Source organism: Pongo pygmaeus, chromosome 5 (genome assembly GCF_028885625.2).
Source record: "Pongo pygmaeus isolate AG05252 chromosome 5, NHGRI_mPonPyg2-v2.0_pri, whole genome shotgun sequence".
Classification (NCBI taxonomy): Eukaryota; Metazoa; Chordata; class Mammalia; order Primates; family Hominidae; genus Pongo; species Pongo pygmaeus.
This window is the reverse complement of record NC_072378.2, coordinates 155,981,918-156,000,306: the sequence shown is the minus strand read 5'-3', so window position 1 is coordinate 156,000,306 and position 18,389 is coordinate 155,981,918. Positions and strand designations below refer to the sequence as shown.

Here is an 18,389-nt window from a genome sequence, read left to right as displayed (position 1 = left end):
GAATACTGGTCTGTGAAATAAGAAGAAGGCTGATACCTGAGGAGGGTTAAATCAGATAATATGCCTACAGCATTTACAACAGTGTCTGTTGTATAGTAAACATTCGATATGTTTGCTATGAGACGTACTACTTGCTTTTTAAAGACTTCGAGATAATTATCAGAAAACAGCAATTAGAAATACTGGACAATGTTTATGTTCAATTTAGCAAATAGTTTCCATTTTGCATGTAGCATATTGGAAAGGACTCCTGCTAGATAAGCCTTTCCAGCTTTGTGGATGCTGAGGCTAAACAAGGCAGCCCCTTCATAGACATGGCTGTATATGTTGACAAAACACCTCGGGAGGAAATACAGTACCTCATGGATGCTAACCTCTCTGAAGCCATAAGGAGGCAGTAAACATCATGATGCAGAAACACTATCACGTGCTTTGCCTTCTTGGGTGAGCCTCAACCTGAAGTGTATTTGACTTGATTTTCAACTTAAAGGCTAAAGAAAAATGTGCAATATATATATTATATATATATATAGCACATATATATATGCATATATCAGCAGAGAAAACACTACTCCAACAAGGTTGTATTTATAGATTGATTTTCCGACCCTTTCATTACCCCTTCTACCTTTCTTTAATCTCATTGCCACTAGGCAAATAATTGTCAGATACAAACTGGTGCTGAGGTTTCAAGGATGAAGAAAGTCCATCCTTGAGAAGTCAAAGTTCATCGGGGGGGTGCAGGGATAAATAGATACTGCAACAGTAATATCTGAGAAATGCTATGATCATACTATCATTTGTGCTGGTGAAATTGAAGAATGTGTGATAGAAGTCAACTATTGAAATGAGTTGTAAGGCATGAGTAGAAAATTTTGTAAATCAGAAAAGGGAGTGATGGCAGGAACTCAGATGACAAAGAAAAGAGGTTGCATAGAAGATAGCATTTCTAAATAAATCTGCTCCTAGGACCACAGGGACCAAAATGACACAAATATTCTCAGAAGTTCTTGCTGTTTCTTTTTCCCCATCACATCTTCTTCCATACCTCAACCCACAATGTACAACCATGGAGGATCCCGTAACTCACTCACAACCTGTATAGACTATATGATAGTCATAGGCCCTGCTACTTCTCACTGTGGGTGCAGAAGAAAAGAAGATATCAACTGGGAAATTATCTATACCCTGGGCAATGAATTCTCATTTCACACACGAATCCGATCCCAATGGCAGTTATCAACTGGCCACCCAGTGGGAGTTTCATTTGCAGGAAAAGCATCAGTATGTCGTTGTCTCGGTGTGACTGCTGGCTTCCCAACAGATTTGGAAAGAGCAGCATCAGACACAGAATCCTCAGGCCAGACGATGCTGTGTTCTTAAGCTTGTTCTCTTCATTTAGAATTTAGACACCACCAAGTCCCAGAATTAGAAAGCTCCATTTACTTCTTAAGAATATATAGAAGGTATGTTTAGTTCCATGAATAATGGCTTATTTCAATCCACCAGAAATAACACATGCAAATTTATGTGTGAATGTCTATGTGCAGGGGTATATATACATATAGAGTAGTCCGTCCTTGTCTGCAGGGTATACATTCCAAGACCCACAGCAGATGCCCGAAACTGTGGATAGTACTGACCCCGACTGCCATCCATCAGAACATGTTCCTTTTCATGTCTTCCACCCACAAATGTAATGCTTTTTTCATCATAAATAAGCACTTATCACGCATTGTGGCTGTAACTTTTGCAGTTTGAGGTGTGACAGCAAAACTAGCACAAATTTTTAATTCTTCACAATTTCAGATAGATTTGTTCTTACCGTAGATCTTAGCAACTTCCACATACAGTTTTTTTCCTTTCCTTATTAAGCACAGAACTTTCACCTTTTCACTTAAAGGAAGCACTTGATGGCTTCTCTTTGGTGTAACCGAATTGCCAGCATCACTACTTTCCCGCTTTGAGGCCAGTTTTTAGTAAAATAAGGATGACTCGCACACAAACACTGGGATACCATGACAGTTGATCTGATAACCAAGAGGGCTACTGGATATGCTGGACAAATGGATGATTCACATCCCAGGTGGGACAGAGCAGGATGGCATGAGATTTCATCATGCTACTCAGAATGGCATGCAGTGTAAAACACAAATTGCTTATTCCTGGAATTTTCCATTCAATATTTTCTGATTGTGGTTGACCTCAGGTAACTGAAACTGGGGAAAGTGAAACTTTAGACAGGGGGGACTACTGTACACTAAAATGCGTAAAGGAATAAACAGAAAATACAGTGTCTGAAAGAGAACAAAAACAATCTCTCTCCTGGTATCTATCATTTACATCATATACATATATATCAGCATGCATAATGTACAGTATTCTAGAATAATGCTTTCCGATTTCTTAAGAAGTTATATATAATTGTTTCTTTTAGAATTATTTCATATATAATTATGCTGAGATATCATAACATTTATTCCACTTCCGTAATAACTACACACTTTAAATTATGATGAACTGATATTTACTTTATTTATTAATATAACTTAAATAAATGAGATTTTTATACAGTATCATATACATACATATCAGCATGTATAATGTACAGTATTCTAGAATAATGCTTTCCAATTTCTTAAGAAGTTATATATAATTATTTCTTTTAGAATTATTTCATATATAATTATGCTGAGATAGCATAACATTTATTCCACTTCCATGATAACTATACACTTTAAATTATGAAGAACTGAGATTTACTTTATTCATTAATATAACTTAAATAAATGTGGAGATTTTTGTACAGTGTCTTTGGAAGTATTCAATCCACTCCACTCAAAGCACTGGGAAAGATGTGTAAATAAATCACTTTTCCTTGGAGACTACAAAAACCAGAACAGAGAAACTTGAGCACAGAGACATTTTTTAGTAACTAGGGAGAAAGCAAGCCACAGGGTGCATGTTTGGTGTTGTCTCCTCGTCCTAGCCATCCACATCGTGGCGCATTTCTTCAACCTGGAACGCTACCACTGGAGCCAGTCCGAGGAGGCCCAGGGACTTCTGGCTGCACTTTCCAAGCTGGGCAACACTCCTAATGAGAGCTACCTCAACCCTGTCCGGACCTTCCCCAAAGTGAGTTCCTGCATGCTAACAAGCTTCTCCCCTGAAAAATCCGTCCTTTTCCAGTCCTCTAATCAGGAACGCTATATTGAAAAGCTTTTAATAAAAGAGCTGGAGAATGAATTTACATGTGAATTTGTTTTTAATTTCACATTTTCTAAAAAGTTATTTTTCTATCATTAATGTTGCTGGAAAGTTATGAGCAAGGAGAAAAAGATACGTCACCTAATTAATTTATATATATACGCACACGCACTAGAAATGCAGTAACCTGTTAAATTCCTAATATTTTAAAATTTAACATTTTAAAAGCAGTTCATGATTAGATATTTTTTCACTGATGTTCGACTCATAAAGAAGGTGAAGTGCCATCTAAACACAGAGATCATAAATTGGATGTCTTCATTTTCAGTCTGCAGATTGTTTTCTGGATCTCTTCTCCGAATGCCTCATACATTTGCACATATGTGAACAGCTGCTTTGCCAGATCAGATACTGGGCAAAGCAGCTAATTTCATAATGAGACCTGCACGGCCAGTGACATCATTCATGCTAATTACCTGTGTGCACAGACTGTCAGCAGCTATGGGGAACAAAAAGAAAACCAAAAATGTAGCCACAGCAATCTATGTTCCGAGATGAAGACAGTCGTCTCCCTTAATTCACCCCTACCTCTTTCTTTGTGGTTGATCTCAGTTTTTTTCCATGTACCACCGTATTTGCATATGTGTGCAGCACGTTGACCAGACTAAGAATATCTTTATTGCCAAAGAAAAGCCCTAAGGCAATACACTTCAGCAGTGAAAATCCGTCCATTCTTATCCAGGCCATCTAAGTGACCATTTCCCCATGCAGCCTTATTTAAAGAACAAAAACTCAAAATCTGGTTTTGGGACACTTGTTCCGTGTCATGTCCCCTAATTAACCTAAGATGATTTTCAATATCAGGCCATGTATCAGGTTTAGTTGAGCTACCTTTTCTTTTCTTTTTTATTTTTATTTATTTATTTTTTTTGAGACGGAGTCTTGCTCTGTTGCCCCTGCTAGAGTGCAGTGCCACGATCTCAGCTCACCGAAAGCTCCGCCTCCCGGGTTCACGCTATTCTCCTGCCTCAGCCTCCCAAGTAGCTGGGACTACAGGTGCCCGCCACCACGTCCGGCTAATTTTTGTTATTTTTAGTAGAGACGGGGTTTCACTGTGTTAGCCAGGATGGTCTCGATCTCCTGACCTCGTGATTCGCCCACCTCGGCCTCCCAAAGTGCTGGGATTACAGGCCTGAGCCACCGCGCCCGGCTTGAGCTACCTTTTCTTAGCTGACAGCTATTGGAAGCAAAAATTTCACACTTCCGAATCAGAACTATAGCTGCCCTAACGAGTGGGGATGCCTTTGTGTCAGTCCATTGAATCACAGCCTTTGGGCACCTACTAAGGTTACTGTTTTTCCCCACTAAGACGCTGGAAAATCCATTGCTACACACACTCAAGAATAAATCTCAACATTTTGCATAGTCTATATAATAAATAGTATTTATTAAAAATACTTTTCAAGCAATGTGATTATATATTTACTAGCAAAATAATTAAGCTACTACCAATGCAGTAATTTCAAAATTTTAGAAGCAATATACTATGTAAGTACTAATTAAACTCAGGAAACCCTCTAATTTAGGGTATTTGGAGAGAGATGAGTATCAGTAACACAGAGTGTACATTATAGAGCATTTTTAGAGATGCAGTGGGATTGTTTTGGAGGATACACTGCAGCTCTAACCAGTCTATAAATGTGTTGCAAGAACAGAGACATGGCGATTTGCCTTAATAGGCAAGGAAGAATGATGTGAAATTAGCACATCATATGATGTAAATGGATTTCTAAAATGCCTGAATATACTTGAAAAGAAAATATTTTAAATGTTTGAGACATACCCCTTTCAATTTTATTTCCACTCTTTGCTCTATGAAGAAAAAACAAACAATGAAGAAGTCCCTGTCCAAATTACCTCCAGATCTCAAAGCCGCCCAAATTAATGAGATTTTACTGACAAAAGATATAGTGAGTTTATTGAGCTCGTGGCCGTCTCAACGATAGTAACACAATGTATGAATACTAATGACTTGGCAAGAACATGGGAAATTCACAATGAAAATAAACTGCTGTGTGATGCGTATTCTAAAAGGCTATTTTACTGTCCCTTGCACTCACAGGTCAGAATTCTGGCCATTTAGCAGTGTCCACCAGATAAGAATAGCTGTACCTTTATTGATCACCTAGGATTTACCAAGCCTTATTCCAGGCCCCCGGAGATGGCGTGAAAGAAGTGCAAGTCATGGTCTTTCCAATTAAAAAGCAAGAGCAAGGAACAACTACCAGGGGAACTGAGTGTGCAGCTGCTTTATTAGGAACGCCCCAAGGGACCTCTCAAAAAAATGTGTTTATTAATGTTAAAATGCAATTAAGCATGGTGATCCACATAATTATTTTAAAGATTAAAAACTTAAAACTCAGATTTATTTTGCAATATTTTATCTTAAAATGCTCTTTTCATGCTGCCCTAATTTCAATCCAACATAATAACTTTGTTTTTTTTCTTTTTTTTTCCCCATTTTGTTACTGTTGTTGTTGTTTTACAGACAGGGTCTCACTCTGTCTCCCAGGCTGGAATGCAGAGGCAGCATCATGGCTCATTGCAGCCTCACACTCCTGGGATCAAATGATCCTCCCATCTCAGCCTACTGAGTAGCTGGGACTATAAGCTCAAGCCACCATGCCCAGCTTTTTTTTTTTTTTTTTTTAATTTATTTATGTGGGGGTTTTTTTCCGATATAATAACTTTGATGTGAAATGACTCATACAAATAAAAAAATGTGATTGATGAAATGGTATTTTATGAAATTTTAGCAAAGCAAGTAACCACTGTAAGCTGGTGGGAAGGGGGAGGAAGAGGAAGCTCACTTCTTGAGTTGCGCCTGCATCCTCGCTGAGGCTAACGTGCTTCTGAGTGAAACATTGTGAATGGCTCCCTGCTTGAAATTTCAAGTACTGGTCCTAAAAATGAAAAAAAAAAAAAAAAAAATGCCAGGATATTTAATGTCACGGTGTTTTTTTTGTTTGTTTCTTTTTTGTTCTGTTTTTTGTTTGTTTGTTTGTTTTTTTAGAACACAACCACTGAATTGCTAAGGACAATAGCGGGCATCACCGGCCTGGTGATCTCTTTGGCTTTAGTCTTGATCATGACCTCGTCAACCGAGTTCATCAGACAGGCCTCCTATGAGTTGTTCTGGTACACACACCATGTTTTCATCATCTTCTTTCTCAGCCTGGCCATCCATGGGACGGGGTAAGTCCACACTGCGCTCCTCTGCAAGGATTTTATCTCTGAGAGTCCCAAAATAATCTTAGAAAGTACTTTAGATGAAGGAGCCCGGCGTGCAGTGACTAAAGGACTCGTACAATGTGTGAAAAGCACATTGACTGTGGCAAACGCTTTTTCAGTAACACTGAAAATAAGCTACATAGATGGTGACGTATTATATTTATTTTTCCTCGCTGACTCTGTTAGTGAGTCTTGGCATGTTTATAAAATTCAGGAATCCTAATGAATGCAGGATGACAGTAGATCTATGTTTCATTCAGCACCTGTTCTGCCATCCAATTTATGTGAGATTACTCAGGATATATATTTTTGACACCAAGATTTCACTTCTGCTTAACCAAAACCATCAACCAGGAAACCCACTGTTCAGGCAGCTACAATGTGTGGCATGGGCAGTCTGGCATGGGGTCCAGATCCAGCTCTGACACCAGTTATCAGAGTGAGCCCTTCAGGTCCTCTGAGCCTCAGTTTCCCCATTTGACCTCTAGGACCCCATTTTGCCCAGACATCCCATAAAACACTGTTCTGGCATTCAATACCTGCTTGATACGGTTCATCTCTTCATCAGGAGGCTAGCATAGCGCCTGATGTGTTCACTCTCAAATATAATGCTTTTCACTCCTTTAAATATTAATAAATGGCCCTGGACTAATAAATCAATTGCTGTCTGTGAACTAGCTTGTCCCTTTTAATTATTTCAAAAACTGATTGCCTTTTTTTCCATTTTACAATTTTCAAAGCACATTCATATATATGATCAACTTGACCCCCACAACAGTCCTGTCATGTAGAGAAAGTGATGTTGTCCCCATTTCATAAAGAGGAAAAAGGTGTTCTGAGGGTTAAGTGATGCCCTCAAGGTCCCATGATGAATAAACAGCAGAGTCAGATCTAGGACACCAGTCTTTAGACTATCAAACCTTTACTCTGATTTAGCAAGCCCCTGAAGAACAAGTCTTCTGTTTTATGAATTAAACCTTCTTCAACGCCAGCAAGAATGTGGCCAGCAATATTGCTAACGCCCTTTTTGGCTTGCCATCAGTAACTCCTGTGTTCCTGCATAGCAGAATACCCTCTTCCGCCCCTCATTCTCCTACCATTGCCACTGCTGAGCGTGGAGGGTCCTGTCACGGAGGTGGCCTCCGACTCTGCACGGACCTGGAAGAGCATAGCTGCAGAGTGGCATGGCCTAGGAAGTCACACATGCCTTGGTGACTCTGGGTCCCATGTAGGGCCCACAGACAACGCTTTGGGATTTGCCCCTCCGCAAGTCAACAACCCCTCCAATCTCCCTCCTCACCGTTAATGCTCCTGTCTTCTCAGCCCCCTACTTCTGGAAGGGGGTGGCAGCTCTGCCACTGCCACTGCCTGTGCCTAAGACTTCTCCCATGGTCCCTCAGCTGGTGGACAGAAACACATTCTCCAAGGAAGAAGTGCCCCTGAGGCTGCATTTTACCCTAAAAGACTGCCTGTGCCTCTGCTGAGCCTTAGTAACCGGGTCAGTCCACATTCACCCATACTCTGCCGCCTGGCTAGAGGCTTTCCATTCTCTTTCAGCTAGAGGTCTCTGGGATTGGCTCTTCTGAATGTGGAAATCTCAACATTCCTTTTTTGTACTTGGGGTGGCCAAGGTGGATGGTGTGTAGTCCCAGTGTGTTCCAACTTAGAGATTGTCAGTCCTCCCTTTCTACTGCTGATTCTGCCCCCGACGCCGGGGTTGTTAACCCCTGAAGCACAATTATGAGGCTATCTATAACTCAGGGGAGTCTAGAAGCCCTATTCACAGACATGATGTGCTTACCCCCCTAAACATACGTCCCCCGCGTCCACACCCTGGGGCATTGTAGAAGCACAAGAGAATTTCAATGGGCAGTGTTTCGTTGGAGATATTTTTGATATCCAAATAACATCTCATAAGATGAAATTTTTAGTCATTTTAACCTAGTTGAAAAGCTTATTTTAGGATAAGGGCCTCATTTAATCTTCTCAGTGTGAAGTATTCTACAGCTACTGTTTACAGCAAAAGCAATTTGCAAATTCTACACAAAGTGCCAAGTGAAAGTAGGATTATTGGAATGTGTTAAGGCCCACTAATCTTCCTATTATGGGATGGCATAGATGAAGACATTTCAAAAGTTTAAAATGTTTAAAAGATACAGCATTTGTGGAATGATATGAGGCTTCTTTTAGACATTATGGGGAATGCTGCCTACAGCCTGAGAATGAAAGTGTTAAAGTATCTGGAATCTTTCCTCTGACTCTCACTTACTATTCACCCTGCCTATGTCTGGGCATCATTTGTACATTGGAGATTTACAGATAGTTTTTCTCATCTAACTCAGAGGGATGTTATCAAGTTTGGATGGCTTCCATAAAACAGACTGGGACAAAGGCCAAGATGTCAGTTCTAGCTGACACCAGGCTGTTTCCAAGGGCGTATTACTGCTCCCTCCTCCCATGCCCGCTGATATAACAGAGGCCACACCACTCCACAGGCTGTCCAGGACATAAGTCTGTGTGATGCTAAGGTTTCTCAGTCTAGAGTAGCGTGTTTCTCAAAACAGATCAGTGCATTTTATTCACAAACACCTAGGAACTGAACAATTCCCAGATTCCCTGAACTTGATGTCTTGGGCTTTGCTGTCTGTGCACCAAGGAGGAACCCTAGGAGCTTGTACCAAAGCTACTTGTCAAAGATCAGTCAGGAGTGCACTCATGGCAAATATAATATAGTAGGATTATAGGACTCTTCGTCCAGTGCTCCGTTCATTAAGACTGCCTTCTCTTTCCATTCCTAAATGTATCAATACCGTCTTGAAGACACACTCCATTGTGACCTGTTTTGACTGAGTCAAACACTGGCTTGCTGGTGGTCACTAGGGGAAAAAATGCCATTATTCTGGGCACTTCTTTTGACTTCTTCACTTGAAGACTTCTAAGCACTCAGAAACAACCCAAGGAGGGTAGAAGTTAAATAAATCTGCAAAAGAACCAAATAGTACAAAGTTAGCCAATTAGCCCAAATCAGCAATCAGGACAAGATGAAACCTAATTAAATTCAACAGTCTACAAAAGGATGTGTTCAAACAATTTCCCTTCATTATGAATTCTCTAATATAGACACTTTCAATTTAACACAGGATACCACAGAGGGGCACTTCTTTTCTGGGATCTTCAAAGTTACTCGAAGCTTCTTAAATGCTTATTTTTAAAGAAGCTGGGGGAAATGAATGACAGCCCGAGTTTCAAGAACTGGAAGTGGTATTTCAGAGCTCACTGTAGAATATATACCTGTGGGAGAACAAGACTGCTCAAAATCAGTTTGATGTTTTTTGCTTTTTGTTTTGTTTTGCTTTTCTTAAATAACAAGTCGGATTGTTCGAGGCCAAACCCAAGACAGTCTCTCTCTGCACAACATCACCTTCTGTAGAGACCGCTATGCAGAATGGCAGACAGTGGCCCAATGCCCCGTGCCTCAATTTTCTGGCAAGGAACCCTCGGTAAGAATGAACCCAGGAGCTTTTAAAAATAAATGTCATCACAGTTAAAATACAGAGCTTTTATAGGCTTGGAAAAAAGAAAGCACATTTCACCACTTAGACAAAGCCAACTCTTTATTAAGTGTGCTAATGGAGAAATCAAGTTACAGATAATTTTTAAAGAGGTTTACTGCCAAAAGCACTATGTTCGGCTTTGAAATGTATTCTTCTACTTACCTTTAAACACTGTCTGATATTGTGGGAATTCATAACAGCACAATGATGTCCCTGGAGGAGTCAGCCTTGGGCCTCACCACCCTTCTCTGTGCTCCCTGCATCCTTGGCCACCTGTCCTCTGCATAACTGCTGCCCCAGTCTGAGAATTACGAGCACCCCTGCTCAAACCTAGGTCAATAAACAGCCAAATGAGGCTCAGGCCTTCTTTATAAGCTTGCCTTCTTTCTTTCGACAGCTTTGAGGATCAAAAACTTAGTGTGTCAAACGCATTTACTTCTTGTTCTAATTAAGCTCCTGTAACTGAAATAATGATGATGTTAGCCAAGAAGATACTTAATTAATTTGTGTAGATGATAATGTCCACAGATCTGAAAAGTCAGATTTCCTGGGTAGGTGGTAACCATTACAGTTGGTAGCATAGGGAAAGAGAAATAATATTCCTATCTGGCCTCTTCTGGTATCTTAGAACAGTGCAAATCTTTGGGACAACCAAGTGATGCTTGAAAAAAAATAAATGCATCTGGCAGATAAACAGTAGGAGGAAATAAGTATCCAAAAATACATAACTTAAAACATGGAATAACAGGGTATAATAGTATATAAATGATGAAGATTTAGGAAATTAAGTCATCAACATATGAAGAATATAAGTGATTGCGTTGTTTAAAAAAAAAACCCTCAAATATATTAAATTAAGCACTGGATTTTAAGGGTGAAAGTACTAGGAGGAATGTTTAAAACCGAGAGAACCGGAATAGATGTGCCCATTAGACTGTGGTTCTTTTAATGGCTGGTATAGATTGTCTCTGTCTTAAACTCAGCTCTCAGTAGCCACTATCCAACCTGCATATTAATGAGGAACATGAACACCTCTCTCAAATTTTCAGCTACAGCATCTCCATAAAAAAATCAATACTCCCCCACACCTCATGAATACAGACCAGGGCCTGCTCCCAGCAGCGTTTGCTGGCATTAATTATCATTAAGAGGGGGACTTACTCATCTCTCTCTAACTCTCCCCTGCTCCACTTCCTTGCACATCCAAACTCAGGGTGTCACTCTCTCCCATTATTTGTAATGGATCCTGATTCAAAGCGTGTGTGGCCTATGCAATTACCGCTTGGCTGAACTGTACGATATTCTCTCTGATGTCTTATAGACACTGAATCCAAAAGGCATCCCAAGGACAAGGAAGGGTTCCTGCGCTTCACTGCACCACACCTACTCGGTCTCTGCAAAGCTCCATTTCTCCTCCCTTGCCTCTCTTAACTCAGGGCGTTTTCATGGTTCTCTGATCAATAGAATATGTATCATTTCTCCTTCAGTGGTTCACTGTTCCCAGTGTTAGGACAGAGAATGCTTTGTACGTCACCTCGTGTAAATGGAACTGATTAAAGAAACCAACTGTACCCGGCAGTCCCTCCTCCCCTACTTGTCTCACGTGGAAAATATCAGAGACCATGTCTGATTTGACATCACCAAAATGAAGTGCGTGATGCCCCAAACTCTCTAAAATGGGTGGGGAAGATTATCTGTAAAAATATATGAAGACTGAGTGTCTTTGCCAATATCTCTTTTAGCCCATTTAGAAAGAACTGCATTCTTCCTCTCATTTCTGTAAACATCCAAAGCAATTCTCAAAAAGCTTTCTGGTTCACTCAAGCATAAGAGACCTAAGGATTCCTTTGCTTGGCCCAATCCCATCCTTCCCAGGGATGCTTCCTAGATTTCCCTTACTCTGTTCATCTTCACAGCTTGTCTCAGTCTCCCTTTCCAGCCCAAATGCACTGACAAATACAGGACTCCAGATTCCTGGTTTGCTGCTGATGCAATCCAGTCTCAAAAGATGCCTGGTCGTCCTAGGCCAAAGAAGCACTTTATGTCATTTAACTACAGCATCAACTCATCGTAACCGTAAGGCCAACACGTTGTAATTACTAGGGAAGGCTGTGAGTGGTAAAGGAGAAAGCCCTGACGTAGGTAGAGTCAGTTCAGTGTACTTTCACCGAGTGCCTAAGTGCATTGCTCGGCAGTGCAGTAGACAGGATTCAGAGATGTGGGACCTGCCCCAGGAGATCTGATTGTCTAGAAAAGAGGCTATTCATAAACACACACATAAAGTAAAATAAAAGCCAGCATGTTCTTATTTTCTGGTAGGAATGAAAAACCAGGAGTGAAAGTGAAGGAAACAAGTTTCATTGTTGCTGCTTTTGAATCAACATCGTTTTATTTCTATCATAAAATACTCACTGTAGCGTGACTTTTTGAGCATTTTTTGAAGAAGAAGAAAATAAAGCCAAGAAGCCACGGAGTATTTTAGCATTAAGGAAACTTAGATACTAAATAGCTCTTCCCCGTTATTTAATAGCTGAGGAAATTGAGGTCCAAGCAGTTTCAGTGTCTTACCTATGGTCACAAGAAGCATTCCCAGTAAAGCCACGTTAAAGACCCAGAGCCCCTAACTGTGTGGCCATGAACTTTCTCCTCCATTCGCAGCATTCACTCTAAATCTCTGGCTTCCATAACCCCCATTTTGTCAGCACTCTGCTGCTAGCTACAAGTACACAGCCCCAACATTCTACTTATCTCTGTGAATAAAGCCAAAGTGTTTAAGAGCTTGGAGGGAACTAAATAATAATTTTCTCCAGCTAGTTCCCATTTTACAAAACAGGAAATTATGAACATAATAAATCTCAAGATGTGCCTAGTGGCACAGAGTGAGGGGTGGTGGCCCCAAGGCCAGAATCCAGGTCTTCAGACACCCAGCCCAGCATCTACCTTGACACACGGCCCTCTTGCTCTGAATCAAGGCCTCCTTGCCTTGATTCGCTCTTGTCTGTCCTGGGTGTCACTGCAAGGACAGTTCCCTAATATTAATCCCTGGCCATCTCTCCCTCAGGCCCTGACTTCCAGGGGCTCCAGGCACAACACAGGTAACGACACTGGCTACCTCCTCCTGGAGCAAAGGATATACTAAGATTGAGATGGAGTCGGGGATTAATAACTTATATTCTCCTACCTGAACCGTGGAAAGAAAAATAATCCATTACATTTTATCAACGTGGGAAATATCAGAGACCGTGTCTGATTTGACATCACCAAAATGAAGTGCGTGATGCCCCAAACTCTCTAAAATGGGTGGGGAAGATTATCTGTAAAAATATATGAAGACTGAGTGCCTTTGCCAATATCTCTTTTAGCGCATTTAGAAAGAACTGCATTCTTGCTCTCATTTCTGTAAACATCCAAAGCAATTCTCAAAAAGCTTTCTGGTTCATTCAAGCATAGAGACCTAAGGATTCCTTTGCTCAGTCCAACCCCATCCTTCCCAGGGACGCTTCCTAGATTTCCCTTACTCTGTTCATCTTTACCACCTCATCCACAGCATAGGGGGACAAAAGGTTTATTCTCTTTGCTGTTCTGAACACATTGCTGGGCCCCACTGAGGCAGAAAAAATAAGTGGGTCAAATTACCTTGTGTTGCCCCCATAGATCTAGCTTTTATGAGGCCAAGAGCCCCCCCAGGAAAAAAAGCAGAGAGGGTTGATGTAGGTGAGAAGAGGGACCACGCAAACAGACTCAGAAATCAACAAAAAGCAATAGACAAAATGAGAAAGGTGACTCAAAGGAAGTAAAAATAATGCTAAAAGGCTTGTGACCCATCAACAGAAGAGACGGAGCCAGATGACTGGTCAGGGAGCACTGAGTAACGGGTCATTCAGTGAGGGGTGGTGAATGTCTGAGTTCTGAAGACCGAGACATCCTTCCTGCCCCCCCAAGATACTATTCAAGGAGTAAGGTGGTGGATTTAGAAAACTTAGGAGGAAGTGTAGGAACATATGAAAAGGCTTGAGTTCTAGCCCTGGCTATCTCTGGTCCACCTTGGACTCTCCAGGCAACTCAGACCCATTCCCAGAATGTCAGGATTTTCCTTCCTTTAATTCTAAAAGAATTAGAGGATATTGAATGTTCCCAATACAAAGAAATAATCAGTGTTTGAGATGATGGATAGAATAATTTACCCTGACCTTATCATGATACATTGTATGTATCAAAACATCACTATGTACCTCGTGAATATATACAATTATTATTTGTCTATTGAAAACAATAAAAATTTTAAAAAGAAGAAAAGGATTAGAGTAGATTTCTAAGAGCATGCAATATCCTAAAATTCAATGAGTTCATGAGTTTCTAATGTTTCGGAAAACAAGCCTCAGTATCAATTTAGTGCTGGACAGAAAGGACCACGATAATATGGCAATGCACAAGGGAGGTAGCCTGGGGTCCTGGTAAGAACTCAGGCTGGGTAGTCAGGCATACCTGAGTTCACATCTCTACCAGACACCTTCGTCTCTTTATGGCCTTGGACAATTTGGTTGATCTGACTGAGTCTTAACTCCTTCCTCTGTAAAATCAAGATAATTCATATGCCTCATGGGATTGTTCAGTACAAATAGAACTCTTCGAAAATTGTAACTTCCCATTTCTTCCCTTTCACTGAGGAAGACACTTTATGTTGTACAGAGCTCCTGACACAATAGCCTGCTGGTAAATTGATCATCAGTAATGCACATTATACTCATCAAAAGTTAACATAGCATCTGATTTATTTAAAATGGACATTCTCACCATCACAACTCTCTAGACAATTATTGAGCCTTTTGCTGTGATTAGATAAACTTAAATTTAAGGTGCCAGGAAACTGACTTTATATTTTACTCCAAATAATTTTGTGTGTGTGTGTGTCTGTATTTCTGTGTTTATTCAGGCAGACCCTGTAGTTGTGAGGCATTCTTGGCCCAAAAAATTACCATTTGAGATTCTAAAATGTAATTTCTTATGTCCTGTGTTGGGTGAGTAATGTAGCTTTGACTTTGGCTTGAGTTTGGGAGCATTTACGACCCTATCATATGTAATATAAACATCAATCTGCCTTTTTATTTCTTTGCAAATTCAATTATTTCTAATTACATAAAGGCATCATTGATCAAGTAAGCATAAAAACCAATATAGAAGAGTTTAATCTCTTAAATAAGCTTGTAGACTTCAAGAAACAATTGCATGTTATAGTATATAATACAAGGAGACATCTTTGTTGTTGATAACTGGCCCAATGTTAAAGGAAAAATATCTAAACCCCATCATGTTGTATATTGATTTGGTTCAAATTGAAAATATTTGGATTCTATTTTCATTTCCTTTCTCTCTCTCTCTCTGCCACTCTCTTCAGGCTTGGAAATGGATTTTAGGCCCTGTGGTCTTGTACGCATGTGAAAGAATAATTAGGTTCTGGCGATTTCAACAAGAAGTTGTCATTACCAAGGTATGCATGTAGCTTTATGTCTGAATAAAAGCCTGAGTGTAGATGAAAATTTTTTATTAGCCCAAGTTTTTAATTTGCCATTTTTATTGCAGAACTGTCTGTAATTTAGAGGCTCATCTTCTGTTCTAATAATTGCTTGTATCCTGAGCATCTTTTAGTGTGACTAATTTTGCTGAAGACAGGGATCAGGGCTCCAGACAGCACACAGAATTCTGATAAAGGTTTATTGTACAGCACTGGAATGATCCGCTTTGTCTTTATTTTGCTTTCTTTCTAGGGGGAAATGCAAGGGGAGTGAGTGTGCTTTACATGGGTCATAGTGACTTGAAGGATAATCACTTCTTCACCACGTAAAGGCACAAATTTTGCAAACAAATAACATTTTCAAATCTATACACTCTCACTGGGGACTACCAAACAGAGGAAAGGGGAAGTCACCATAAGGTTCAGAGCAAGAGGGATCACTGTGGGGAAGAAAAATGGAGACGAAGGATGAAGATGGAGTTCTACCTTCATGAGCAGCATGCTCCTGATAACATTTTTCAGTCTTGCTCCCCATCCTCACATCTCTACATCCTCACAATGTTTACCTTTTGCTGGAGGAAGATGGGAAGGGGTAGACCAAGACCAAAAAAATGCATGCCTAGGAGAGTGAAAAGGTGCCAAATACTCTCCCCCAGCTTTTGAAATGTCCAAGAAGAAACTCTCCGTTAGCCAAGCCTATCCCACTTTGCTAATACAATTTTAACAGAATCCTGTATCTCTGTAGCCGCCTTCATGAAAGCAGATGTATAGAAATTGCTTCCTATTTCTGCTTTAAGCTGTTTCTATGTTGCTGTTTTTAAGTTAAGCACCAAAGGATGTCAGGCTGTATCAAAAGCTAGACTGTAAAACTTCTGGAAACCTACTCGAGCTGTTACTAGGGAGACCATTTAACAGCAGTGTCAGAACAGATACCAGTAGGGAGAGGGAAAACTTAGAACCAATGATTAAAATGCTGTGAAATTCTCTTTTGAACAGAAAAATACTGTCACAGTATCTAGATGCTAGATTTTGTTGCCTTACACCTCTTGTCACAAAAGAAGACAGGAGGGCCTGGAGAGATTTTTCAGGAAACAAGATTGAAATCTAAGAAGGGAAATTAGCTCTTTCCCTCTGATAAGCAGCAAGTCATAAAGCTTTTATAAACACTACTAGAAACCTTGTCCAATGCTTCCCTACATCTAAAACTCAGAGCGGAGTCAGGACACAGGATGAGACTCAACTAAAAAGAAAACAAAACAAGAAAAGAGTTTGAAGTGAGTTTGAAGATTGTTTTTCACTTAGCCTGAAGAAATAAGAGGGTTAATTCACAAGATATTGAGAAAAGACGCAGATCATTTAAAAAGGTAACAAAATGTTCTTAGATGTTAAAAACACAGAAATAATGTGATGACTTATTTTAATAACCCTAAGCATAATAATATGCAAGCTTCACTGTCTTGGGTCTGGTTGACTGTGCTGTGGAAAGCCTGGCCATCGGACACATGGACTCACATGCTAGGCACCAATTGCACCTGGGTGCAGCTATTTCAAACTCCGCCCTCTGAAGGAGAGGAGCATCATTCTTGCTGGGGTTGCAAACACAGATGTGAAAGCGGTGGCACATAGCTTTGGGAGCTAACAGCAGATGGGATATGTAAATTACACCTGAAACAAGCTGATCTAAAATTTTGAACACCTTTGATGGAATGAAAGGTGTTTCTTTATTATTTTGAGGACAAAGGCAAACAACTCTCTTGCTCTCACACAGGTGGTAAGCCACCCCTCTGGAGTCCTGGAACTTCACATGAAAAAGCGTGGCTTTAAAATGGCACCAGGGCAGTACATCTTGGTGCAGTGCCCAGCCATATCTTCGCTGGAGTGGCACCCCTTCACCATTACCTCTGCCCCCCAGGAAGACTTCTTCAGCGTGCACATCCGGGCAGCAGGAGACTGGACCGCAGCACTACTGGAGGCCTTTGGGGCAGAGGGACAGGTCCTCCAGGAGCCCTGGAGCCTGCCAAGGTTCGTGCCCATTTCTCTCATGTATAAATCGCAGTATTATAAAAAGTAAAGTATCTTAATGCATCAACATGCTACCTGATTCAGCAATATCTTTATTAGATGGTGAGTTTGAGACTGTGTTTAAATTTGAGAATGTGTGTAAAAAGTATAATTTTGTAGACTTCTAGGAGACACACATCTATTCCTGTAAAAAAAAAAAAAAAGACTAATGTTCAGCCAAGAGAGGGTGATCCAGGAAGGAGGTTTCTCTCCCAGGTCCTAAAGCATCACCTAGTTAGTTCTATGCAGCCTGCAATGAGTGAGACAACTCTGGGCATTTTTTTCTAACACAGTCTGAGTTTTTTTTATTATATTTGTCAAGTCGGGTCTTCATAACAAGGATGCTATGTTTCTGTGTCCTTTTCTTATAAAGACCCAAGTCCTATTGGATATAAAGGCCCATACCACTCCAGCATGACCTCATCTTAGCTTTATTCATTATGTCTGCAACCCTATTTCTAAATAAGGCCACGTTCTAAGTACTGAGGTTAGGACTTTAACATATCAATGGGGGCCACAACTCAACCCACAGTGTCACTCTATTCAGAAAAGTCTGGGCTCACGCCTGTTATCCCAGCACTTTGGGAAGCCAAGGCGGGCAGACCACTTGAAGTCAGGAGTTTGAGACCAGCCTGGCCAACATGGCGAAACCCCATCTCTACTAAAAATACAAAAATTAGCCGGGTGTGATGGCACGTGCCTGTAATCCCAGCTATCTGGGTGGCTGAGGCAGGAGAATTGCTTGAACCTGGGAGGCAGAGGTT

General features: G+C 40.6%; 1 protein-coding gene across 2 annotated transcripts in view; it reads left to right on the top strand.

Annotated features, from left to right (window-relative positions):
* NOX3 (NADPH oxidase 3) overlaps positions 1 to 18,389 on the top strand; it is a 60,475-nt gene that overhangs the window by 9,402 nt on the left and 32,684 nt on the right. For both annotated transcript variants that reach the window (XM_054491677.2, XM_054491678.2), the window contains exons 5-9: positions 2,990 to 3,135; positions 6,281 to 6,462; positions 9,869 to 9,998; positions 15,448 to 15,540; positions 17,333 to 17,586. In XM_054491677.2, the coding sequence (XP_054347652.2) occupies positions 2,990 to 3,135; positions 6,281 to 6,462; positions 9,869 to 9,998; positions 15,448 to 15,540; positions 17,333 to 17,586 (805 nt within the window). The remainder of the gene's footprint in view (positions 1 to 2,989; positions 3,136 to 6,280; positions 6,463 to 9,868; positions 9,999 to 15,447; positions 15,541 to 17,332; positions 17,587 to 18,389) is intronic.